The sequence below is a fragment of the Mytilus californianus genome, unplaced genomic scaffold (assembly GCF_021869535.1).
Source record: "Mytilus californianus isolate M0D057914Y unplaced genomic scaffold, xbMytCali1.0.p SCAF_10, whole genome shotgun sequence".
NCBI lineage: Eukaryota > Metazoa > Mollusca > Bivalvia > Mytilida > Mytilidae > Mytilus > Mytilus californianus.
Genome location: NW_026262582.1, coordinates 5,545,487 through 5,572,621, shown reverse-complemented (window position 1 = coordinate 5,572,621; position 27,135 = coordinate 5,545,487). Strand labels below are relative to the sequence as shown.

At 35.1% G+C, this 27,135-nt stretch overlaps 2 protein-coding genes across 2 annotated transcripts; both read left to right on the top strand.

The window, feature by feature from the left end:
* The first annotated feature begins 8,119 nt into the window (after positions 1-8,119).
* LOC127717503 (uncharacterized) lies at positions 8,120-13,704 on the top strand. Its single transcript, XM_052223190.1, has 4 exons — positions 8,120-8,292; positions 9,256-9,465; positions 9,885-9,956; positions 13,182-13,704. Exons 2-4 carry the CDS (start codon positions 9,303-9,305, stop codon positions 13,643-13,645), a joined length of 699 nt encoding a protein of 232 aa, XP_052079150.1. The 5' UTR covers positions 8,120-8,292; positions 9,256-9,302; the 3' UTR covers positions 13,646-13,704.
* Positions 13,705-21,697: 7,993 nt separating this feature from the next.
* LOC127717504 (uncharacterized) lies at positions 21,698-26,204 on the top strand. Its single transcript, XM_052223191.1, has 3 exons — positions 21,698-21,867; positions 23,218-23,283; positions 25,116-26,204. The coding sequence occupies exons 1-3, from the start codon at positions 21,783-21,785 to the stop codon at positions 25,586-25,588; spliced, it is 624 nt and encodes a 207-aa protein (XP_052079151.1). The 5' UTR covers positions 21,698-21,782; the 3' UTR covers positions 25,589-26,204.
* The last annotated feature ends 931 nt before the right edge of the window (positions 26,205-27,135 follow it).

The following is a 27,135-nucleotide window of genomic DNA, read 5'->3' as shown; positions in this document are numbered from 1 at the left end:
AATCAATTTTGAAAGTGTTACGGGCGCATTGTGTTGGTTGACCATTATGAAATATATTTGTTACAGATTACCACGGATATGGTCCAAATGTCGTTCCCATATATACACTTTACTATTTTGCAACATCACCGAATGAGACTTATCACCGAATGTGTACCTACCCACAGACGAATTTAAGGGAGAGAAGGATGCTCGGGCCCCCATTATGGAGCTTCACATATGATAAATGCATAGACCTTTTACAAGTATCACTTCAAAAGTTGACTTGCCAGAGGCCACCCCTTTCTCAAAATCTTTGATTCGCACCTGTTACAGTAAACAACATGACGTGTGCCATATGTGAAGTAGCACCTGACATCACCCCGTTATTGTGTAATGTGCAGGATGTAATGCGCCAGATGTTACTTTATGTACCCGTGGACCCGAACCAGGGTCACTTCCCTGCAGTCAGGATTCTACTTCGTCAAAATTATCTCCCCATTACGCCAGTTCATTTTTACAATCGTAAACCGATAAATTTATCCACATAGCACCATTACGATCCTTATATACCAGGTGTATTTTAAAAGACAAATGTATCTACTAGCTAATGAGCATCAGTTAATGTACTTGTCTGCATTCAGTCCACTTAAAACTATTGTCGGATCGGTTGTCAGGTGGAATTTTCGGAAATTCATAAACATTTAAAAAAATTCTAATTAAACATTTCGTGGAAGGGCAGACTAAACATTTGCAGTGGTTCAAGACTATAAACCCTAATTATCACACACAAAAAATGAAGTTTTTTCGAAGATTATGCATTTTGAAGATCCAACTTAAAAGTCAGTCGTCAAGTACTTTTAGTAAAAATTTGCTATTCGAACACACCTACTCTTTTTTTGTGATTCATTAGAAAGGTATTTCACTTGACCCATATATTTAATTTTTTAGTACTGTGAACTTTCGATGTTATAAAGTCAACCTGTAGCCTTGATATATAAAAATAATAGAATCTGAAGCGAGATGATGTATCAAATACTCTTGCTTTATACGTTTTCAAGACAAAATATTTAACCCAAACACCCCTTACATAAAAAGGTGCACTCGATTTTATCTTTTCGATGCAATTGTTACCCATTTTTTTGAATTTTTTCTCAAGTTACATAATGGAAGGGCAGAGACGAAAATTAAGGAACAAATAGATTGATATGTTCTCCGTCCGTGGTAATAAAAAAATAAAAATCGGAGGTTATGCATTTTTTAGATCCAACTGAATAGATACCCATGTCGTCGACTTGATATCTAATTGTTCTGCTTAATTATGTAATAGATAAATTGAAAACTTATGCAAATTGTGTTTTTATGATAAAATACTTCGTAATTTAGCCGAAAACTGTCATTTTATTTGTTTCTATTAACTTTTAAAAAATTTGTTACTATAGTAAACATTACAGTAAGCATTTATCGCCTTTTCTAACAAAGAGCTTCGATTCTTTTGTTCTATTTCAACTGGGTTTCCGCCTGCCTGGATTTGTTGTATTTGTTGGTTAACCCTTAAATTACTTATGGAAACGTGTACCCTTAACTTAACTAAAACTATGATATAAAAGCCTAACGAGAATGAAAAAGATTACTTCCGGTAAGTTTACTAAACTGGACCCTTAACATAACAATGGATTACAACACAAGGGACGGATTATTTGAACCTTGACCTAGCCTTACTTCAAAACAAGTAAAATATACGACTGTTCACCTATTTACCTTAGAGTACTTCAGTATTTTGATTCTACGTTAATATATGAATTTGTGGTAACCAGTGCGCCCTGGTCCTTATTCAGGGCCAAGGTGTCACTGGTCCAAAGGGACAATATTACGTTGTTGCCTTAATTATATACCACATGACAATATGTCACCACCTTTTGCAGATAGTACAAACTACATTTGCTTAATGCAAGCTTAACCAAAGGTCTTTGGTAAGCTACTTCTTATTCAAAAAAAGTTATAGTTACCGTTTCGTATGTCTTTGGTAAATTTTTAATTAATTAAAAAAATTAATTTTTAATTCCATCTCGGATACTTTCGACATAACTCGTTACCTGTTTGTATGCATAATTTATCGTTCGTATTTCCTCTGATTGGTTGATAGAAATATCTGTTCACTTCTGGCAAATTTCATATTCCCTTGTCATTTGAATTAGTTTACTGGTCAATTCAACACGGTCAATTTATGGTTTGGTTTGCATCCATGTTGGTTAGTGCTCTATGCATTGTGGTGTCCACGCCGATATCTACACAGTTGAGAGTTGGCAGAAGGATTGAATGTTCATTTTCTCCCAACCTTTATGATGCGGTTGTAATGCCGTACGATACACGAAAGGTTCAGCGCATTAACTCTCATTCTTTGCACAATACTGGTATTTCTGGTGCTCCGAATTCTTCGTCGGAAGAAGACCTTCATGGTTCTGGGCTGTTTTCCCCATTAGGTTCTCCAGTGAAAGTGACAAATTCAAGGCCGACTGGTTTGTTAACGGCCGCATATTTTCCGGCAGAGGGCGACATGAGTGAAGTTAAAGAAATAGTGTCCGGTGGTCTCAATTCGTTTGACGAGAAGGAAGAAGAGAAAATTGAGGTGGAATTGGCTTTGGTGTTAAAAGAGACGGGGTTGATTAAAAAGAAGATGCGTAGTAAAAAATTAAAGGAGCAGTTAGAACGAGAGAATGCGGAGTTGGAGGAGTTAAAGAAACATGACGTGGCGATCGGTGGCATGGTTGAAGGGAAGAAAGGCGATAAAAAGGAGAAAGAAAAGAGGTCAAAGAAAAAGAAAGATTCAGGTAAATCTTTAATCAAGAAAAACTTTGATATATATGACTTAAGATCCAACAAAAAATTATTAAAGGCTGTACATGATCAATTACAGGGGTATCAGTTAATATCTGATTCTAGTCAAACGAGTAGTTTCAGCTCGGATGATTCAGACAGTGAACGTTCTGTTTTGTCAAAAAAGAAACGGAAGACTCGCAGTAAAAAACACAAACATAAGTTAAAGAGTTCAGATACTATTTCTGAAAGTTCCCTTTCCGATAGCAAAGATTCAAGTTCTGAGTCGGAAAGTTTTACAAGGAGCATAAAAAAGAAGTACAGAAAGAACAGGAGAAAGTCCGGATTAGTGGTGTCATCTAGACAAAAAACAAAGTATCCACAGGACTGTCCACAGTAAAAATTGCAATTAGAATATGTTAACAAAAAAATAAAAATTCCATCAGTTTGTAGCGGGGGAGATGGAAATTACTGTATCCTGTAAAAACGACAAAGAAAAGAATGGTCGATTAGCTTTATTAAAGAAAATTTCGTATTACTATGAATTGTATGATTGGAAAGCTTTGTTACAATTCTATGTTGCCTGGATACGTCGGGTTGAATCTGGTCAAAATAAGTGGTCTGATGATACTGCGGACATTGAGACTCCTTTATTAGCCAGTGCCGTCAGATCTAGACAGAATAGTGTTAGTAACAAATCTGCTAGCATTGTAAAAGCACCGTCAGTTTGGTTTTGTTCTGATTTTCAGAAAAAGAAATATTCTTTTCAGGTGCTAATGATAAGGTCATTAAGGGGGTCACTAGGTATGTGCAACATGTTTGTGCGTCTAGTTTATTAAAAGATAACAAGCAATTGCCCCATGCCGAGTTAGATCCATCGTGTCCTCATCATGAGTTATGACTACATGACAGTAACATTGAGAATGTTTGTGCACTAGAATTTTGCAATATATGTGAGGGTTCAACATGTTTAAAACATATTTTTGGTGAACATGGTATTGACAATCTTGTGCGTTTTCATAATCAGGTTAAGCGTTCAGGCATGCCAAATATATTTGGTTGTAAAATTACTGTTTACTCAAACCTGAATATCAATTTATTTTTGATCTATGTTATCTATGTATCATGATTCAGATGTAGTTAATGTTTTAGAATATGGGTTCCCATTGAGTTGCGAAGGTTCTTGTTCAGGTTTGTCTGTAGAGAAAAATCATGCTGGAGCAAGAAGCCATCCAGATGATATAAGGAAATATTTGAAAAAAAAGTGCACTTACGGTAGCATTATTGGGCCCTTTTTTAGTAATCTCTTTGAGACTGACATGGTTATTTCTCCATTAAATTATGTGCCGAAGAAGGATACTTTAGATCGTAGGGTGATTTTAGATTTGAGTTTTGGTGTTGATGGTGAGGACTCGGTAAACATTCATATATATAAGGACTTGTATTTGGGTAATCCTATCAAGGTTTCTTATCCTTCAGTTGACTCTTTGGTGGAGTTGATAAGGAAAAAAGGTTCTGGTTGCGGGATTTAAAGCGGGCTTATAGACACATTTCAATCTGTCCTGGTGATTGGCATTTGGTTAGATTTTCACGGGAAAATCCTATCTTTTTTTGATCGGGTATTGTCCATGGGCTTAAGGTCAGCTGCGTATATTTGTCAAAGGGTGACTAACGCGGTTAGTTTTATATTGGACGCTCACTATGATTTACAAATTGTTAACTATCTTGATGATCTATCGGGCTGTGACGTATAGGAAAAAGATTTTGACGCTTATGCTATTTTGGGTGAAGTATTGGACAACTGTGGTTTGGAGGAGTCTGTAGAAAAGGCCACTCCTCCTTCTACTTCTATAGTTTTTCTTGGTATACTCTTTGATACAGTAAGTTGTACTCTATCTATTACTAAGGATAGGTTAGAGGAAATACTTGGTTTGGTTAAAAGTTGGTTGCAAAAGGATAAATGTTCTTTAAGAGATTTACAATCTTTGCTCGGTAAACTTCATTTCGTGAGATCATGTGTTCGCCCAGGGCGACTTTTTGTTTCGAGGTTGTTGGTTCGGTTGCGGACCTTCGGTGTTCAAAACATTACAAAACGTGAGCCCAAGTATATTAAGTTGGATTAGTTTGGTGGAGTAAGTTTCTAAATATATACCATGGGGTTTCTATGATGTTTCTTATTGACTGGTCTAGTCCAGATTGTGTGCTTTCTTGTGATTCAACCTTGGTTGGTTGTGGAGGTATTTGTAATGGGAGGTATTTTCATACTGTCTCTCCGGCATTTATTCGCAGGAAACAGTTGCATATTAATGCTCTGGAACTTCTTTGTGTTATGGTGTGTCTGAAAGTATGGGCGAGTGTACTCAAGGGTTCTAAGATTGTTATTTATTGTGATAATTCCTCATCTGTCACTGTACTAAATTCTGGTGCTTGCAGAAATACTTTCATTCAATCTTGTCTCAGAGAAATCTGTTTTCTGACAGCTAGTCATGAGTTTCAAGTCAAAGGACGGCATTTGAGTGGTGAAGCAAACAGAGTTGCTGACATGCTTTCAAGGTGGGATATGGATCCCGGTATTAGCACTGCGTTTTTAAAGCAGGCTCGTGTCAATTCTTGGACAGAAATTGAATTGAATGATGATCTCTTTCATTTTACTTCAACTTGGTGATTTTTTTTTATTGTTTATTGTAGATACTCAACTACATAAGTTACAGAAAGACACAGAGTTGTGTAAGAAATCTGCCTTTGCAGAAGGAACTTACAAGAATTTGAAAGTGCAATTTGTTTCCTATTTTTTATTTTGCACATATTTCAATATGTCACCTTTACCTACTTCTGTAAATACTCTTTGTCTATATGGAAATTTTTTAAGTAGAAGTTTTAAGAGTGTAGCTTCTATTCAGAATTATATTAGTGGTGTCAAGACTTTACATTTGCTATTAGGATTTGAGTTTCCAACGGAAGATTGGTTTTCCATAAAATTATTGTTCAGAGGTTTGTCTCGTCAAAATCCTCATATGCCTCACAGAGCTTTGCCTATTACTCCACATATTCTTTTGAAAATGTATGAATTTTTTTATATGTCTAACCCGTCTGATGTAACTTTCTGGTGCTGTTTTTTTGTTTGCCTTTTTTCTCATGGTTAGAAAGTCTAATCTAGTTCCAACTTCGGCAAAGAATTGTGATCCATGCAAACATTTATGCAGAAATAACGTCATTGTTTATAGTGATTGCTTGTTGGTTAAAATGGAATGGTCAAAAACCATTCAATATGGTAACAGGAAACTTGAGTTACCATTGGTTAAGATAAAGGATTCCCCGCTTTGTCCGTATAATGCTTACAATCGTATGTGCACTCTATTACCAGCCAATGCTGATGACCCCGCCTTTTTAATTCCACAAACTAAAGGCAATAAAATTTTATGTTATTCATTTTTTCAGAAAAAACTCAGAGACATTTTAGAAATGTGTGGGTTAGATTCTTCTAAATTTTCCTCTCATTCTTTTCGCAGAGGAGGGCTACATGGGCTTTTCACAGTAAAGTTCCTTCTGAGTTAATACAATTTCACGGGGATTGGCGAAGTGATGCTTATAAAGTTTATTTAGAATTTGATTTACATGACAAATTGTCTATATCACGAGCTATGGCTGAGGAAATTTCCATTTAATATTTTTTCTGTTGTTTTTTTGGTAGACAATGTGTCAAAAAATAAAGTTTTGTTGTTGTCAGATTCTACTTGCAAATACGTAAATAACATTAACAGGCTGGAATGCAATGCTATATCTGGTGCTAATATGAACAGACTTCATCAATTTCTGAAAGACAATATAAAAAGCACTGTTGAGAAGATACACACATTTGTTATTGCATGTAGGCACAAACGATGTTGGGAATGGTTTATCCAGCAAATTGATTATTCAATTTTACAATAATTTAATTGATTTTATTTGCAACACTTTACCGTCTTTAAAGATAATAGTTTCAGCAATTTTGCCAAGACCCATAGATTTTGATGAACACAAAACAAACTGTTATAGATTGTAATAAAGCATTGGCGAAGTTAACGTTGAAGAGAAATACTTTATTTGTTAAAACTTACAAGCAATTTTTTCAGCAACCAGGATCTATTTATAAAAGAAAATGTTTTTGTAAAGATAAATTACATTTAAGTTATTTTGGCGTTTCTGTTATACGAAACCTTTTTATAGGTGTAGTTAATCATTTGTAATTCATGTACTTTTTTTGTTAAGATACTTTGTGGTTTTTAACTTTATTTTTCAGAAGATGATTGTCAAGAAAGCTGGGCTAGACCACTACTTCTCCATCTGGTTTACCTGTGAACCTCTATTAGTTTGCAGGATTCCAGTATTTGTTGTTTGTATTATCAGGTATGTTTATATTATAGTGTAGTTTTTATTTAACACTGGAAACTTTATAGTGGCCGTTGGTTTGGTGCATTTATATATTTTGGAAGTTAATATTTATTATTAATACGGACTTTAAATAAAAAATTATTTATGACATATGTATGATTGTAAATGTTTATTTATTCCAAAATATGATTATCATTACTTATGTGTTGAGTTTTGTTTTACTTACATCGAAATGGGAGTGGAGGGAATTGGTAAATTTTTAATTAATCAAAAATGCTTAATTCCATCTCGGATACTTTCGACATAACTCGTTACCTGTTTGTATGCATAATTTATCGTTCGTATTTTAATCTCCTCTGATTGGTTGATAGAAATATCTGATCACTTCTGGCAAATTTCATATTCCCTTGTCATTTGAATTAGTTTACTGGTCAATTCAACACGGTCAATTTACCCACCCTCCCGCCCATTTTTGTTTTTGTTTTTTTGTATTACTTGAACATTTTTGTACATGCGTTATTCCTTATTAAATCGATGATGTTAGTCTTTTTCAGATAATGCAGATTGCTGAATTTGGTGTCTTTATGGGATGTGACTGATGCATTTATATATTTTGGAAGTTAATATTTATAATTAATATGGACTTAAAATGAAAAATTATTTAAGACATATGTATGATTGTAAATGTTTATTTATGCCAAAATATAATTATTATTACTTATGTGTTGAGTTTTGTTTTACTAACATCGAAATGGGAGTGGAGGGAATTACTGTAGGAGCTCTGACGCCCGAGCTTACCGCTGTGAGAAACTCTACTTATATACTAGAATAATCTCTAACCAAAATGCATATAATCTCTAAACAGAAATAAATATATTCCGTATTACTATTGTGTTTTAATGAAACGCCTGTAGTAACTTAATATCAAACACTTATTTTTTTTCACTAGGAAGGATCGGAACCAGTACCAAAACTTCAGAAATCGTTTTCCGTATTACAACCGTAATTAGTGTGCGTTATTAACAAACAAAAGAGAAAGTAGAATTTGTTATGTGAACATTCACTGGATTTAAACATGTGCCGACTGTCTAACAGAGAACCTTCGAACTTCCTAATATTATTAAGGTAACTTAATAGTTTTCGGCATATCACGCCTAGTAGTCGACGCCCCTAGACACTTCCCTTCCCATCATTAATCTATTGGGGGTGTAACCAGTGGTCTCATGTTGAGAAGACCTATAAGACATCATGACATAAAGAAGTAATATGTTCCAATTGGAGAGATATTCATGTACACACCCCGTAAGCATGGAAGCGAGAGTTTTATTGAATCGTTCAACCATCCCATCTGATTTCGGTTGATAAGGGGTCGTACGGGTCTTTCCTATCTGAAGCAACTTGCATATTTCCTTAAACAAGTGGCTCTCGAATTGACCACCTTGATCGGAATGGATAATAGTTGGTACCCCAAACCTAGAAATAACCCCAGTCATAAGAATGTTTGCAACTGTAGTTGCCTCTATGTTGGGTATGGGGTGACTTTCAGTCCACTTAGTATAATAGTCACTGATAACTAATATATATTAATTGCCTTTGTCACTTTCGGGAAGTTCCCGAGGATATCCATAGCAATTCTCTCCATGGGATAACCTGACTCTTGCTATAAAAATAAATAGTTGTGGTATGATAGCAATGTGCAGTTTTCTACCCCCATTGTGTCAACTGCATTTATATTACCTACTACGCCACCAGATGCGCTTTTGTCACAGAAAGACAGTTATACATGTATATACTGATACTTTTAAGTAGGTTAACAGATCCTAGATGTACAATCCCCTTGTGTGAACAGCATTCGAGAAAAATTTGTACAAGCACAAGAACAAGCAACGAGTTAGGTGCACGGATCAACAGACAATAGTCGTACACGCATTTTATTAGATAAAGCTACCACTAGTCATTCATATCAGATAACGGAGGTTGTCATTATGTGACATATACATGTACATGTGGTCTAGAAATATATCAGTAACTCTAGAAGGACAATGCGTAATTTTAAACGCTTCGTTTGGTTCTTATTTTTTATTGCAGAAATTATCGCCGAAGATAAGCGACTTCTTTTAAATGATCCTGATGTAATGACTCAAATTAAACAAATGTCATTGGAATTACAAACTCTTAAACAAAAAACATCACAACTAGAACAGGAACTTACTCAAAAGACTTCGGAAGTAAGCCAAATGAAAGTGGATCTCGGATCAGCCAAACATAAAATAACACTGTTAGAAAACTCAAATTCGGGTAAGATTTTTATTTCAATTTTAACTTCCGAGGGAAGTGTGCTGAACTTTATATATACTTTTGTTACTAGTGATATTTTCTATCAGGTTGTTGGTTGAAAATGGCGACCAGAATGAGCTAGACCGCTAACAGCATGCAGACATGTATACATTTCGTGATGATTTGACAGTGTCGATCCTTATGCTATATGCACAATATTCCACCTACCGAACTCTTCTTTGTTTACTTAAAAGCCTGAATGCCCAGAAATTTCTCCTAAAATTCTGATCAATTTCGCAATTAATTTTTAAATGAAAGAAGAATTTGGAAGTGCGTGTGTTTTCAAATGATTTAATGTATTGCATATTGGTATCACTGTTTGAATATTTACGAATATGATTCCTTGAATTTTAGTCGATGATGTAAATATTTTCTTTTAGGATTTGGTTCTGTTTATACCAGATGGGGAAGGAAGGATTGTCCATCAAACGGAACAGAGTTGGTTTATACGGGTAATTTTATAAAGTAATGACTGTTTTCCACCCTTATATTATATGAGATAAACGCATGATGCTGTCACTTACATCAGGTCCACTTCAACCGAAAGCACATAACACGCTTGAGAGTAAATTAAGAGCAATAGACCCGACATTATGCCAAATGAATTCAAGCGACTGTAGTTTACCGATGTTCAGATCTCTTAGATCGATAAAGAAATGACAAATCAAAGTAACTAAACAAAAACTGAGGGAATTGCATAATCTCCAAAAGGACTGATACTGGGTGTGTCTCCTGCTATGCATCATGCATCACCAGCCATGTGAATCCATACTCAGTCAAAATGTCACATTCGGGATTAGACGGGAAAATTACAGATCAAACGACTATACTAGTACTCTTATCCAAATATCTGATACCGCAAAAACACGTCAATAGTAAGTTGAATCCCCGACACATCGTATTAGACAACCGAGTCATGATGGTTACCGTAAAACTTATGTAAACGCCATACGATGGAGCAGAGGTTATGTTACTGTTAAGAAATGGAAGTTGACAACTGGAAAGTTCAAATCATCACGTTTGTCTTAAGATTCTAGTTAAAAGCCATTCTTCTGTGTTAATTTGAGGAAACGATCAAGATATGAAGCAGACCTTCTTCTTTCGGTAATATCTTTAATCTCAAGTTTACTGGGATATATAAGATGTAAGCACTCATTGAAATTTTGGTTATTGAGTAACAAAATATTATTAATATATTTTAAAAAAGAACTAAAAGAACTTAGCACGATGCTTTTTCTGTTTCCATTTGAGAAGGTTCTGTATGAACTCTGCCTCATATGAGGACACGAACAAGTCGCTAATGCATGGTGATGCACAATTCGTACCTATTGAAATACCGATTTTTCTGCTAAAATATAAATACACCAAACTCAACAGATATGTTGTCGATCAAAAAGATCTGCGTTTTGATGACACCATCGTCGGTGTATTTGGTGTAAAAATCAGTGTCACTTACAGTGGTTCTTCAGAAAGTATGACATAAAACAGGAATTGTATCTGCAATTCTCAATTTTGTAGAACAAGCTTAGCAATTTAGTCAGTCTTTCAATAGAGCTCGAAGATGGGGAATATTAGTGTAAATAAAATTGATAATGGACATGTGGAATGTGTCAAAGAGACAACAACCCGACCAAATAGCAGAAAACAGCCGAAGGACACCAATGGGTCTTCAACACAGCGAGAAAATCCCGCAACCAGAGGCGGGCTTCAGCTGGCCCCTAAACAAAAATGTGTACACCTTAAGTGAAAATGGACGTCACACTAAACTCCGAAACATATAAATGAACTAAAATTTAAAAAAAAACATACAAGATTAACAAAGGCCAGAGGCTCCTGATTTGGGACAGGTACAAAAATGCGGCGGGGTTAAACATGTTTTGTGAGATCTCAACGCTCCCCTTATACCTCTAGCCAATGTAGAATAAACAAACACACAGCAATACGCACAGTAAAACTCGGTTGAATAGAAGTCCGAGTATGCTGTGGTAAGAACTTTAAACAGATGTTTAGTCGAACATCTTGACTACCCGGTTATATATTGTTCCTTAAAAGAGTTTAATGTTGATATCACTACTTATCACGTATTTGGAAGGAAAACAATCAATAACAATAAAACGTTTCAGACTATTAAATGCAAAAAGGCATGCAATAATCGGTCAAATCAAATAAACGTCAGTCTCAACCAAGAAGGACGGGCTAAGAGCGGATAGGAAGATGGACTGGTAGGCCTATGTGCGGAGAAAAATATTTTGTATAATCGACTCTTCCGATGGTTTTCAACCCAGTTCCCTGAAACTTCACAGAAAGATTGCACATATGTTGATAGTGTGCATCTGATATCATTGAATATGAAATATTTTCCCAATTCTCAAGACTTAGGAGCTTCGTAATTTTCAGAAAAATTTATAAAGGATGATATCAATTTTATGTTATCAACTCCTATAGTTTTAATCCAGGTCATGAAAACTTCACAGATAGATTGCACGCCTATTGAAGTTGTGCACCTGCTTTTTATGAATTGTTTATGGTTTCAAAAAAAAAATGTGCACTTGGGAACAAAGTCATTTTTAGCTAAATTTACAAAGACGATACCAATTTTGCGCAATCAATTTCTCTAACAGTTTCCAACCTAAATTATTGAAAAATCGCAGAATGATTACCGATATACTTCAATATTGCTATCAAGAATGATTTGAGGATTTTTCTTTATTTTCAAGACTTTGGAACTTTGGATCCGAGGTGGAGTGGGCATTAAGTGTTACCCTTGACTGTCCTTCCGTCCTTACTTGCGTTAGTTTGTCCGTACGTCCGTCCGTACTTCCGTCCGTCCCATTTTCCTTTCCTATCTAACTAAAGTTTTCCTCATTCACAATTTATACATACACCTTGACGAGAAACAACACTCGCAGACAGAGTTGAAATGAGGGCAGCGAGTCACTTACTGTTCTACAGTTATGCTCCTTTGTAACTTGGAAAATTGCTACTTTTTTTTATCTTTTTCGCACTCTAACTTAAGTTTTCCTCATCCAAATTTTATAAAACTCATACACAATGCTGACAAACTAAAAGTAGCAGACGAACCGTTCTAGGGTTATGTTCCTTTATAACTTTTTTTTATTCATTTCTCCATTCTAACTTAAGTTTTCCTTATCCAAATTTTATGAAACTCATACACAATGCTGAGAACCAAAAGTCTTACACAGAGTTCGAATTCAGACAGTGAGTCACTTACCGTTCTAGAGTAATATACCTATATAACTTGAAAAATTGCAAAGCGTCAGCGGGGGGATCCGTATCCTCAGCCACATTATTCTTTTATCAGCAAAACTTTCAAAAGATGGTATCATTTTTTATCCAGATCTTTGGAACTTCACAGAAAGTGTGCAAACATATCAAGGTTGTGCACCCTACATTATCGAACTTGGTTAGAAGTGTTTGTCCCATTATTACATTTTATATTTCCATATACATTTTATTTAAATATTCAGTATAGACCTTTCTCTGATGTTTAAGAAGCACATTCCTCCCTATTCGGCTAGAGCTGTTAGCGTACAGTGGAATTCGTTTTACAACTGAAAAATGTTCAAACGATAGATACAATTAAAGGAATTTGTATAATTTTATTAAAAATGAAGTGTTAATACAATAAAGTGTGAATCCGTTTGTGTTTTAAACAGGAGTTACAGGTGGAGGCTTGTTTGATAATACTGGATCTGCTGTAAACTACGTTTGCTTACCTCATGACCCAGACTTCATTCAGGGAGATTCACCTGGTGGGAGTGCGACATTATATGGCAGCGAATATCAAGACAATTATTTCGGTCATAATTTATATGACAATGATGTACCTTGTGCAGTTTGCAGAGCAATTACCAAGTCATCTGTGGTAATGATTCCTGGCAAAATCAAATGTTATGGAGACTGGAACCGAGAATTTTATGGACGATTGGCAGCAGGACACGATGGCCATAAAGCTGCATCTGAATATGTATGCGTTGATCACCAAGCACAATATATAGAAGGCGGTGGTGTTAGTCATGATGGAAAACTTTTCTATAAGGTCGGGGCTAAATGTGGGTCATTGCCGTGTCCACCTTATTATGATATGGCACCGATGGCTTGTGTTGTTTGTTCAAAGTGATAGCAATATGTTTAGCATATACATCTATGAGTCTGTTTAATAAAGATGTTTTGGATATATTTGGACGCTTCGGACGCATAAACTTTATAACGTGTTGTTTTCATATTTTACAGCACTTGGTCGATACCTCTGCTGGTGGACTATCAGACCCCGAAAGTATCATCAGCCCAGTAGTCAGTACTTCGGTACTGACATGATTTATAACAAACCTTTCTAAAATTGTCCGTTAATGAATTTCGAAATTATTAGAAACTATGGTTTCAACTCCCTCGGGCAAAGTTGACCTTAGATGGATTTGGCTAATTTTTTTAGGTCCTTTTTTGTAAAATAGCTCTTCAACTGTTTCTGTTCTTGTACATCCTTTGCTTTCACATATTTGGCTTTGAGCGTTCCTCATGAAGGTAAACCCAGAAAAGCGCTTCGGACGCATAAACTTTATAACGTGTTGTTTTCAATTATTTTTTTTTTTTTGCCTTTTTAGAATTATTCATAGTTTTGAGAACATCACGATTGATACTTGATTAGCGTACAAAAAAGGCAGAAGATACTAAACGGACTTTCAATATCGTAAATCGAAATAACGAACAAACAACGCCATAGCGAAATACTAAAAACGGCCAATAGACAAAAACCAGTTCACAAAACACAACATAGAAAACTAAAGACTAAGCAACACGAACAACACAAAAAAAAAACCCCAAAAAAAAACACAGGTACTCGGTTAGCAGATTAAAAACATTTCAATCATTTTTTTTTCATTTTTCCGTATTTTCCCATCTATTTGTAGAACATGATTAACGTATTAAATATTGGCAACCCTATTTCTTTTTTTTTCCAGTAATGTGCAGTTAACCATCCATATCCGTATATTGAAAAATCCTAACGGAATCTAAATCGTCATTTTTAATAGCCTACCTTTCTTTTGATAAAAAAAGTAATTGAAAATATTTATATGTGACTATATTTCCTTTACAATGGCACTCATGTCCTTCCTAATTGAATATGCTATCAGGAGCATGTATTGATTTTCCGATCATCGAAACCCTTACTCAGTTATCGTTTCATTCAGGTCAACAAAAGAAAATTTCCTTGCAAACGTGTCGTTTTTCAACAACATGGACGAAATGGGAGATCAATATGTCATTCGGAAACTCTGTTTGATGCGTTTATTACAACGATAAACCCTCATATAGAATGCATATTTCTTCAAACACATCATTTCTTGTGTAGTAGCAATGTCAGATTATCCTCGTACCCCTCCACCACTGAACATATCAAAAGAATGTCCCCAAACTATCAGTTTTTTTTTATAAAGGAATATGAATTTCTGGTCAGACATCGTCCAGATATTACCACATCAAGAATTTATATATCATATAGACAGAGGCGGATTAGGCAGGGGGTAGGGGCCACCCTACTTATAGAGCTTCATATATGATAAATGCATATACTTTTTTATAATGATCACTCCAAACGTTAGTTTACCATGCCCCCTTTTTCAAATATTCTGGATCCGCACCTGATAAATCCTTCACAACGTCAATATTTTTAAGTAACTACTCGATTTTAGCAAATATCTAGCAAAAATCAAGTAAGTTATGGTCCCCAATTTGCAGAAAGGTTTTTTTCGTTTACTCTTAATTTTTTGATGGATTTTTATTCTGCGGCTAATAGTTTTTCACTGCAATAAATGTATCAATCAGATTTATCTCCCATTTCGTCTATGTTGTTGAAAACGACACCTTTGCGAGTTTCGTTGCTTTCGCTGGGAAATTTGAATTGTTTGACCTGCATGAAAAGACAGCTGAGTGTGGGTGTCGTTTTCGGAAAATCAATCTACATGCTTTTGATAGAAGAATCATTTGGGAAGGACATAAGTGTCTTTTTAAATTATTTTTTATCTAAAGAAGGGTAGGCTTTTCAAAATGGCGACTTATATTACTTTAAGATTTTTCAGTATACAGATATGGATAGTAAACTGCACATTCCTAGAAAACAAAGAAATATTGATGTCAATGTTAGATACGTTAATAATGTTAAACAAAAAGACAGGAAATGCCAAAACAAATTTATAAACATTGATTTAAAAATGTTTAATCTGCTAGCCGAGTCCCCGTGGGGATGATACGTGTTGTTGTTGAACCAATAATAAGAGTGTTTTCTTAAAAGCTTGCAACAATGCCACATTTAGAAAACTATTAAGTTTGTTGACATCATTGAATCTTCTTTATCATAATTTTAATGCAAATAATAGCATGGTCATTAACTGTTTATTATTGTGACATGATACAACAACAAAAAAAGATGATCAGAGGGATCCCTGATTCCGCCCCACACCCTCCCCTTTACTCCCGGCTCCCTATCGAAAATGGGTCAATTAAAGAAACTTTTCTAAAGGTAAAGCTACGGCATTTATGTCGAGTCTGCTTCTGTCGCAGAAAGCTCGACATAGGGATATGATCCGGCGACGTCTTAAAAGCTTAATATTTCAAAAGGTAGAAGACCTGGAGCCTTCATACTTTGTATATAGATGCCTTATGTTATGTAGTTTCCGTCTGTCATATGTCCATTGTCCCTGACCTCATTTTCATGGTTCAGTGACTACTTGATAAAAAAGTTAAGATATTAGTATTCTTTATTTCTCTCTTATTATGAGTAATAGGATAACTGTAGTTGGTATGTGCGTTCCTTGCAAGGTCTTCATACCTGGCAGGCAGTTTTCACTTGACCTCGACCTCATTTCATGGATTAGTGAACAAGTTTGAGTTTTCGTGGTCACGTCCATATCTCAGATACTGTAAGCAACAGGTCTACTATAATTAGTGTATGGAATGATTGTAAGATGTACATGTTCAACTGGCAGGTGTCATCTGACCTTGACTTCATTTTCATGGTTCAGTGGTTAAAGTTAAGTTTTTGTATTTTGGTCAGTTTTTCTTATACTGTATGCAATAGGTCAATTATATTTGGTGTATGAAAATATTTTACGATGTACATGTCAGTCTGGCATGTTTTATTTGACCTTGACCTCATTTTACGGTTCATTGTACAATGTTAAGTTTTTGTTGTTTTGGTCTGTTTTTCTAATACAATAAGCAATAGGTCAACTATAGTTGGTTTATGGAATGAGTGTAAGGTGTATATGTCTGTCTGGCAATTATCATCTGACCATGACCTAATTTTCATGGTTCATTGGTCAATCTTAAGTTTTCCTGGTTAAGTTTGTTTCTTAGATACTATATACAATAGGTCAACTATATTACAAGCATGTAATGATTGTAAGGTGTACATGTCTGTCTGGCAGGGTTCATCTGACCTTGGTGTCATTTTCATGGTTCATTGATCAATGTTATTATAAGTTTTCCTGGTTAACTATTTTGGTTTTTGGTTTCATGTCGTTTCAGCCCCAAGTCGTTCCGGACCAAGTCGATTGGCCCCATAGTTTAAGTCGATTCGACTTTATTAGAAATTATTAAAATGTTTATTCTTTGGACAAGCGATAAACAGCGAAATAAACCTCTTTTTGAAAAAACGTTTAACTTTTTTTTTTAGATCAATGAAATGATAAGCGATCTACAGTCACTGTTGTGCTATTACTGACAAATATTCAAAAATAGTATTTTCACTATAGATAATATGCTTAGTCAGGAGCCTGTTGTTCAGTGGTTGCCGTTTGTTGCTGTGGTTTTCGTTTCTCGTTTTTTATATAGATTAGACCGTTGGTTTTCCGGTTTGAATTGTTTTACACTAGTCATTTTGGGGCCCTTTATAGATTGCTGTTCGGTGACCTGTTTTCACACCCTATTTCAATGATAAATAAGTAACTTATTTGATCTTCTTACACCCCATTTTATTGGTAAAAAGGTAAGCAATTCGATGGTCTTAAATCACATTCTAATGGTAAAGAGGTTAGTAATTTGATGGTCTCGCACCACATTCTATTGGTAGAGAGGTAAGTAATTTGATGATCTTACATCAAATTCTAATGGTAAAGAGGTTAGTAAGGTGGTGGTCTCGCACCATGCACATTCTAGTGATGAAGAGGTAAGTAATTCGACGGTCTTACATTACATTCTAATGGTAGAGAGGTTAGTAATTTGATGGTTTCACACCACATTTTATTGGTAGAGAGGTAAGTAATTTGATGGTCTCACACCACATTCTATTGGTAGAGAGGTAAGTAATTTGATTGTCTTACATCACATTCTAATGGTAAAGAGGTTAGTAATGTGGTGGTCTCGCACCATGCACATTCTAGTGATGGAGAGGTAAGTAATTCGACATTCTTACATTACATTCCAATTGTAGAGAGGTTAGTAATTTGATGGTCTCATACCACATTCTATTGGTAGAGAGGTACGTAATTTGATGGTCTCATAACACATTCTATTGGTAGAGTTGTAAGTAATTTGATGGTTTCACACCACATTCTATTGGTAAAGAGTTAAGGAATTGGATGGTCTCATACCACATTCTATTGGTAGAGAGGTAAGTAATTTAATGGTCTCACACCACATTTTAATAGGAAAGAGGTAAGTACCGTAAGGAAGTAAATAGGGGTCATCCTAAAACAAGTCGTGAAAACAAAAATACGCACGCGGTAAGATCGTACTAATTTGGTGCTTAACTATTTTGGTTTCATGTCGTTTCAGCCCCAAGTCGTTCCGGACCAAGTCGATTGGCCCCATAGTTTAAGTCGATTCGACTTTATTAGAAATAATTAAAATGTTTATTCTTTGGACAAGCAATAAACAGCGAAATAAACCTCTTTTTAAAAAACGTTTAACATTTTTTTTAGATCAATGAAATGATAAGCGATCTACAGTCACTGTTGTGCTATTACTGACAAATATTCAAAAATAGTATTTTCACTATAGATAATATGCTTAGTCAGGAGCCTGTTGTTCAGTGGTTGCCGTTTGTTGCTGTGGTTTTCGTTTCTCGTTTTTTATATAGATTAGACCGTTGGTTTTCCGGTTTGAATTGTTTTACACTAGTCATTTTGGGGCCCTTTATAGATTGCTGTTCGGTGACCTGTTTTCACACCCTATTTCAATGATAAATAAGTAACTTATTTGATCTTCTTATACCCCATTTTATTGGTAAAAAGGTAAGCAATTCGATGGTCTTAAATCACATTCTAATGGTAAAGAGGTTAGTAATTTGATGGTCTCACACCACATTCTATTGGTAGAGAGGTAAGTAATTTGATGATCTTACATCACATTCTAATGGTAAAGAGGTTAGTAAGGTGGTGGTCTCGCACCATGCACATTCTAGTAATGAAGAGGTAAGTAATTCGACAGTCTTACATTACATTCTAATGGTAGAGAGGTTAGTAATTTGATGGTTTCACACCACATTTTATTGGTAGAGAGGTAAGTAATTTGATGGTCTCACACCACATTCTATTGGTAGAGAGGTAAGTAATTTGATGGTCTTACATCACATTCTAATGGTAAAGAGGTTAGTAATGTGGTGGTCTCGCACCATGCACATTCTAGTGATGAAGAGGTAAGTAATTCGACATTCTTACATTACATTCCAATGGTAGAGAGGTTAGTAATTTGATGGTCTCATACCACATTCTATTGGTAGAGAGGTACGTAATTTGATGGTCTCATAACACATTCTATTGGTAGAGTTGTAAGTAATTTGATGGTTTCACACCACATTCTATTGGTAAAGAGTTAAGGAATTGGATGGTCTCATACCACATTCTATTGGTAGAGAGGTAAGTAATTTAATGGTCTCACACCACATTTTAATAGGGAAGAGGTAAGTACCGTAAGGAAGTAAATAGGGGTCATCCTAAAACAAGTCGTGAAAACAAAAATACGCACGCGGTAAGATCGTACTAATTTGGTGCTTAACTATTTTGGTTTCATGTCGTTTCAGCCCCAAGTCGTTCCGGACCAAGTCGATTGGCCCCATAGTTTAAGTCGATTCGACTTTATTAGAAATAATTAAAATGTTTATTCTTTGGACAAGCGATAAACAGCGAAATAAACCTCTTTTTAAAAAACGTTTAACATTTTTTTTAGATCAAGGAAATGATAAGCGATCTACAGTCACTGTTGTGCTATTACTGACAAATATTCAAAAATAGTATTTTCACTATAGATAATATGCTTAGTCAGGAGCCTGTTGTTCAGTGGTTGCCGTTTGTTGCTGTGGTTTTCGTTTCTCGTTTTTTATATAGATTAGACCGTTGGTTTTCCGGTTTGAATTGTTTTACACTAGTCATTTTGGGGCCCTTTATAGATTGCTGTTCGGTGACCTGTTTTCACACCCTATTTCAATGATAAATAAGTAACTTATTTGATCTTCTTATACCCCATTTTATTGGTAAAAAGGTAAGCAATTCGATGGTCTTAAATCACATTCTAATGGTAAAGAGGTTAGTAATTTGATGGTCTCACACCACATTCTATTGGTAGAGAGGTAAGTAATTTGATGATCTTACATCACATTCTAATGGTAAAGAGGTTAGTAAGGTGGTGGTCTCGCACCATGCACATTCTAGTGATGAAGAGGTAAGTAATTCGACGGTCTTACATTACATTCTAATGGTAGAGAGGTTAGTAATTTGATGGTTTCACACCACATTTTATTGGTAGAGAGGTAAGTAATTTGATGGTCTCACACCACATTCTATTGGTAGAGAGGTAAGTAATTTGATGGTCTTACATCACATTCTAATGGTAAAGAGGTTAGTAATGTGGTGGTCTCGCACCATGCACATTCTAGTGATGAAGAGGTAAGTAATTCGACATTCTTACATTACATTCCAATGGTAGAGAGGTTAGTAATTTGATGGTCTCATACCACATTCTATTGGTAGAGAGGTAAGTAATTTGATGGTCTCATAACACATTCAATTGGTAGAGTGGTAAGTAATTTGATGGTTTCACACCACATTCTATTGGTAAAGAGGTAAGGAATTTGATGGTCTCACACCACATTCTATTGGTAGAGAGGTAAGTAATTTAATGGTCTCACACCACATTTTAATAGAAAAGAGGTAAGTAATTTGATGGTTTCATACCCCATTATAATGGTAAGAGAGATAAGTAATTTGATGGTCCTACATCACACTATAATTGTTAAGAGGTAAGTTACTTTATGGTCTCACACCACATTCTAAGGGTAAAGAGACAAGTAATTTTATTGTCGCTCACCAAATTCTAAGGGTAAAGAGACAAGTAACTTGATGGTCTTACACCACATTCTAAGGGTGAAGAGGTAAGTATTTTATGATCTTTAAGCTCGGCAGATTTTTGTAAAAATGTATGACCAAGCCAGTAAAATGTTATTATTATCAATAGTTGGAAAAAGTGTTCACAGCAAAGAAATAAAGTACATGTAAATGTGTGCCTCCAACATAGTCAAATCCTACCTGTAACCTTAAGACCGGATGTCTTATTCAAAAGGAACTGTGACCTTTAACACATTGATTGATTGATGGTTGGCTGCTCAAAATTCAGTGGCAAATATTACATGCATATTAGGACGAGAACAAATTAACAATAAGTACGAATAATAGGAGTGTCCTGTGCATGTAATAGAGGCCGTTCAGGAGGAGGTCGGGAAATTTGGACTGCCACTGGAGTAAATGAGTGTATTCGGATAAAAAACAGATATTTTGCCTTGCAACAGGCAACCTATTGACCCCTCAAAGAGTTGTTGCAGGAGATCTCAACGTGCATGGCATATACCTTGCACGAGGTATCGGATTTAACGTCCTCATTCTGACCGGACGTCCTTTAACACATGTTTATCGTTAAAAAATAAACCTGTCAAATTTGCTAAAAAGTGACCTGAGGCATTTTTCAAATGTAACCCCATGTGATGGTTATATGAATTGAAACAACAACCCAACGATACAAAAACTCAAAAGACACCTAGGAGTAAACATAGTTACGATCTTCAACAAAACGGTCACCTTTGTTCTATAAGCTGTTATCAGTTTTGACCACGTGTCTGTTATGCTATCTTTGGTATTCATAATACTAAGATGTTTGATTGTAAACAATTATGTCAGTGGATTTTCTGGGCATGTTTTCTAACAGGGACTGTATCAGTTGAAAAACGCCTTCTCTTAAACGATCCTGATATTGTTTCAACCTTGCAACAAATGACGTTAGAACTGCAAAAGCTCAGAGCAGATGTTTCCGTGTTGCAGCAAGAGACGTCACTGTTAAAAAAATCAAAACTTACCGGTAAGATTTTTTACATTGGCATTAATAGACGAACATTAGCACAGTTTTACTGCTGGACAGGAAGAGTCCAAAGATGTACATCTCATCTATTTACATGATATTTTGTATAACAATTTTGTTTGTCTATAGTTAATGGGAAACAACCTTTCGGTGATATATGATTTCCAATAGGATGGAGTGGGCATTTATTTTAGTATATAAAGGATCTTGATGTTTTAGGAATAAAATACCTTCAGGTGTGGTATTTTTGTTATGCCCCACCTAGGGGCATTATGTTTTTCGGTCTGTGCGTCCGTTCGTTCGTTCGTCCGTCCGTTCGTTCGTTCGTTCGTCCGTCCGTTCGTTCGTTCGTCCGTTCGTCCGTCTGTCCCGCTTCAGGTAAAAGTTTTTGGTCAAGGTAGTTTTTGATGAAGTTGAAGTCCAATCAACTTGAAACTTAGTACATATGTTTCCTTTGATATGATCTTTCTAATTTAATGTCAAATTAGAGTTTTGATCCCAATTTCACGGTCCACTGAACATAGAAAATGATAGTGCGAGTGGGGCATCCGTGTACTATGGACACATTCTTGTTCCATATTCTTTGATAAATATTCCAATTACAGATTTTGACTCCTACATGTATGTAACTTTTGTTGAAACTGAATTAGAATCTTACCTCTAAAGGGTACAGAACGCTAGTATTTTGCTAAAAAGTATTCCGATCGTATTCCGATCGTCAGGATTTTGAACACCATTGACTATAAGATTTTTAAAAAACACATTTTTCTAGAAGTTTTTGATGTGTAAACTGGGGCGATTAACTCACACACTGAATTAAAAGTCCGATACATACAATTCATATGGTCACTGACTTCGTTTTTGCTGCATCACCCAATTCGTTTTCTAGCTGGTAGTGAAAAACGTCAAATATCGACGTTTTACGGCTTACAACGTGGTGACGTTACGTTTATTTCGACATATTGTGATATTATTTCACCTAGAACACCACTTTGAATGATATATACCGAAGTCGGTGACCGTATTATATTTTTACATCATTAAAACGGAAATGTATGTATCAACAACATGGAATTTAAAGATGAATGTTTTTTGCTGATTTTCTGTGCTTTTTATACAAATGTTCACCTATTTTGAAGGAATTCAATCAGGGATATTTTAGAAAATAAAAAATGCACATGAATCCTTTTTCGATTTTCAGTTATAATTTATGATTAACGAGCTATATATGTAGTTATATGTAAAATCTTAGCAAAATATGTAATATAGCCCACTTACTGTACCTTGACCTTACAGGGAATGGTAAAAATACAAAACTATATTTTTAACGTTTTTATTGTGCTTCTTTAGGGTCTGCATACACACGATGGGGAAGAAAAGACTGTCCAGTTAATGGAACAGAGTTGGTATATACTGGTAAATATTTATGATATGACCTATATCTTCAAGAAAATCATTATAGTATACAATATTTTCTTTCATTTGTGTAAACAGCAGACGTTTCATATACATATAATATATGTACCAGTAATTTCCGACAGAGAAATAATTTAAAAGGCAAGACAAGTACTTTTAATACTATTCTAATTTATTTACAAGTATTTATAATCGATTCCGAAACTGTATGGTGGGATTTTTTTTAATGGTCCAATATATATATGTTATGCCAGCTGTGACACCCCCTCCTTTTTCCAAAGAGATCATGCAAGAATTATTTAATGTGTAAAGAGAATGACAAAACTTCCCCACAGGAGGCAACAGATGTAACGTCCCCATTCCAAGCGGATGTAGCTGCTTTATTATACATCTCGCAAAGTCAAACGGAAGCCCCTCTTTTTATTTTTGTAAAATAAAGTCAACTCCAAGGTTTCAAATTTTTCCGTACCCGTTAAATTCAATGTGTATAAAATGAAATGTAGGGTTTACGACAATGAAAAAGCAACCCAACGTCAAAAATAACTAAAGACATCTAAGGGCATCATACAGCATAATGTGTATTCAATATGTTTACCCTCCAATCGTTCCGAGTATACAAAATTTGCGTTTTTATGTAAAATAAAGCTATGTTGAGTAGATTTTCCTTCGTGATCTTTAAACTGGATCCGAAGAAGGGACTACCTTTTTTCCATGCGTGAAAACGAATAGGACTAATTTGACATGAAATTAAGAAATAATTCATGGGGGCTTGAATTTATACTGATTTTACCACAGATTGGCCTTTTATGCTAAATATTTTACCACGAGCGACAGCGAGGGGTAAAATATCTGCATAAAGGGCAAACCCGTGGTAACATCAGTATAAATTCAAGCCCCCATGAATTATTTCTATTCTAATAGGACAAATACTGTATTTCTTTTGGATCAAAGCGCTCTAGGTGAAGGCAAATATTTGCCGTTCCCGTAAATAAACGCACTTTTACATTGACGTAAAAGAACGGAGCAAACTGAACTAGTAACATGCTTGAACTATTTACAATAACGTATTTAGTTAGGTTTGGAGAAATTTAAATGATAAGTTCACTTATATGTAAAAAAATGGCTTATAACACATTTTATCATCGTTTGTTTACGTTTCCTAGTTGTGATGATTTTCGGTTTCACAATCGTGCATTTTCCCGTAAAATGTTTATATTCTTACGTCATCGTTCGGTGATGTCGGGTAGCTCATTCATAAAAAAGCATATGACGTGGGAGTATGATCGAAACAGCCCAAACAATATATTCATATTTTACCACGGGTGTGTACTAAAAGCGTTTGCAGAACGTCATATTAGAATTATGTTTAATGTACACATTCGTAAAGTGCAATTTAACGTGTTTACATTAGAGTTAACTTATCTTCCTTTTGTACATATATTAGTATCTGTAGGGAGAAACGCAAAAAACGTGTCACCATATATCTGTACCACAAGAACTTCAGTGACTTTTCAATATATACCGTATACATCCAACATATAATTGCCATAATAGTATAGAAAGTTCATGAGTATCCAAAATACATATTCTGTTGTATGTGTTTGTAAAATAAATCCTGACATGATCCCTTAATCATAACTTGAATGTTCATGCATAGATAATGCATAACTGTACTAACGTGGAAAATTAATACAATATACTTTGATTCTTTGTAGCTATAAACAATTTGCAAGGATAAATCCAGTTGTGACAAGTGTTGTTGTACCCAACTAATGCCCCATAATTTGTGTTTCTACATAAGTTTTTAAGTCTTTGTTTCGTGTACATTGTAGGAATTATCGGCGGGGGATATTACACTCATAAAGGAGCGCCCGCAAACTATGTCTGTTTAACACACGATCCTGATTTTATTCATGGAGATAAGGTTCAATTTCCGTCTGAAATTTCCGGAATGTATGGCGGGGAATACCAGGACAACTACTTTGGGAATAATCTTTACCAAAACGACCCACCATGTGCAGTGTGTAGGGCAACTGACAAAACATCGGTCATCATGATTCCTGGAAAAACAAAGTGTTATGGAGATTGGCACTTAGAATATTATGGGCGATTAGCTGCAGGAAGGGACTCACACGAAACTGCGTCTGAATACATATGTGTTGATCACCAGGCACAATATCGAGAGGGTGGTGGTACTAGTCAAGACGGAAAAATGTTGTATGCAGTTGTCGCTAAGTGTGGTACGTTACCATGCCCACCTTACCATGACAATGCGCCGATATCATGTGTTGTTTGTTCCAGATAATATGAGCGCAGAGAAATATAGCACTTTCGGTATTTTGTTGTTTTTCTTGGTACATCTATTTATAATGGTGAATTCTTATATCCAACGCAGATCTTATTGAATTCATACGAAGTGTTAAATGAGCCATTTTCTCTTATTCTGATATTTTGCTTTCTCTAAAAGAAAGGCATAATTTAAGAACAAATATAGTTTCGTTGAGGACATTTTCTGTTGAGCGGAAATTGATTTAAAAATGTGTTGTAGTCTTTTTCTAATTAAACTTAGGATTACGGTACTATACAATCTGATTGAATTCAGATATATTGTAACTCGCTTACTCGTCCAAGTATAAGAAGCATAACGAAATCAAAGATTTGTATTTTAACTAGATTGTGTACTATATGAAGCAAATGGAAGTGGTGCATAATCTAGCTTTTCTCTGGGTACAATACATATTGAAATATCAAAGTTTCACCACTGAACACTGTAAACATTGTCCTAAGAATTCAACAAATAAGGGTATTATTTGGTTTCTGTGATAGACAGATGAACCTCAGACAAGACAAATTACTTTTCAGTAATTTTTACAATTAAAAAATGGAGATACAGATGATATGTTTTCGAATGGTATTTGATTTAGACGTATGTAGATATGTAGGTGGGTGCATTAAAATTGAAATTTGTATCGTTAACTAGTACATGATTGTAAAACTTGTGTTTTAAATTTGATTTGCTTCCCTTTATTCGTGTACAATTTAGCTGCTGACGCATTGAAAATATCATCAATTATAGTTGTTTCCTTTCGGATCGTCTGTTTGAAACTACGCGGGTCTTATGAAGTAATCTTTATATATATTCTTCTGAAGAGATTGGGCCAATTTCCACAGGTTTTGTTTCAGGCTATGGTCATTTTGAAAACGTCTTCCGATCTTCGCTAAATTTTACAGTATCATACTTAGAATTTGTTAATGCTTATTTTTGAAAATGTAACAAAGGTTTGAATGCTTGGCAAAGTTTGAATTTTTACTCAATATTTCATCATAAAATAAGCTAAGCTATCTACCGTGTTGTAGAAACTAAATGTAGTAATGAGTGACATTGTCCGTCAATGCAAAAGTTTACAAAAACTTGTACAATCTGTCATTTTGTATCAAACTTTGTCAACACAGAATTCTATGTATTGTGCAGAAAGACATATTTTTTTGTTGTTTAAAGATTGGGGGAAAATCATTTTGATATTAAATTGATTTTAATACAAATAGACTTCATAAAGAAAAATCCCTCATATTGTAGGTTTTGCGATTCCTTTTAAGCTTATTTATAACATTTATCATGAAGTGTGTACTACAGCTTAACGTTCAATTATTGCTATACCGTTATACATGTACGACATGAATAACAAATAAAAGATTTAAATCAAGGGAATAGGAGAAAAGTCAAGGATAGAGAGAAAAACAAAGGATGGAGATAAAAACCTAAGGGTGGAGGACTAAAATCAAGGGAAGAGGAGAAAAATCTAGGATGGGGGGGGGGGGGGGGGTCAAAGATACAGCTGAAAATTCAAGGGT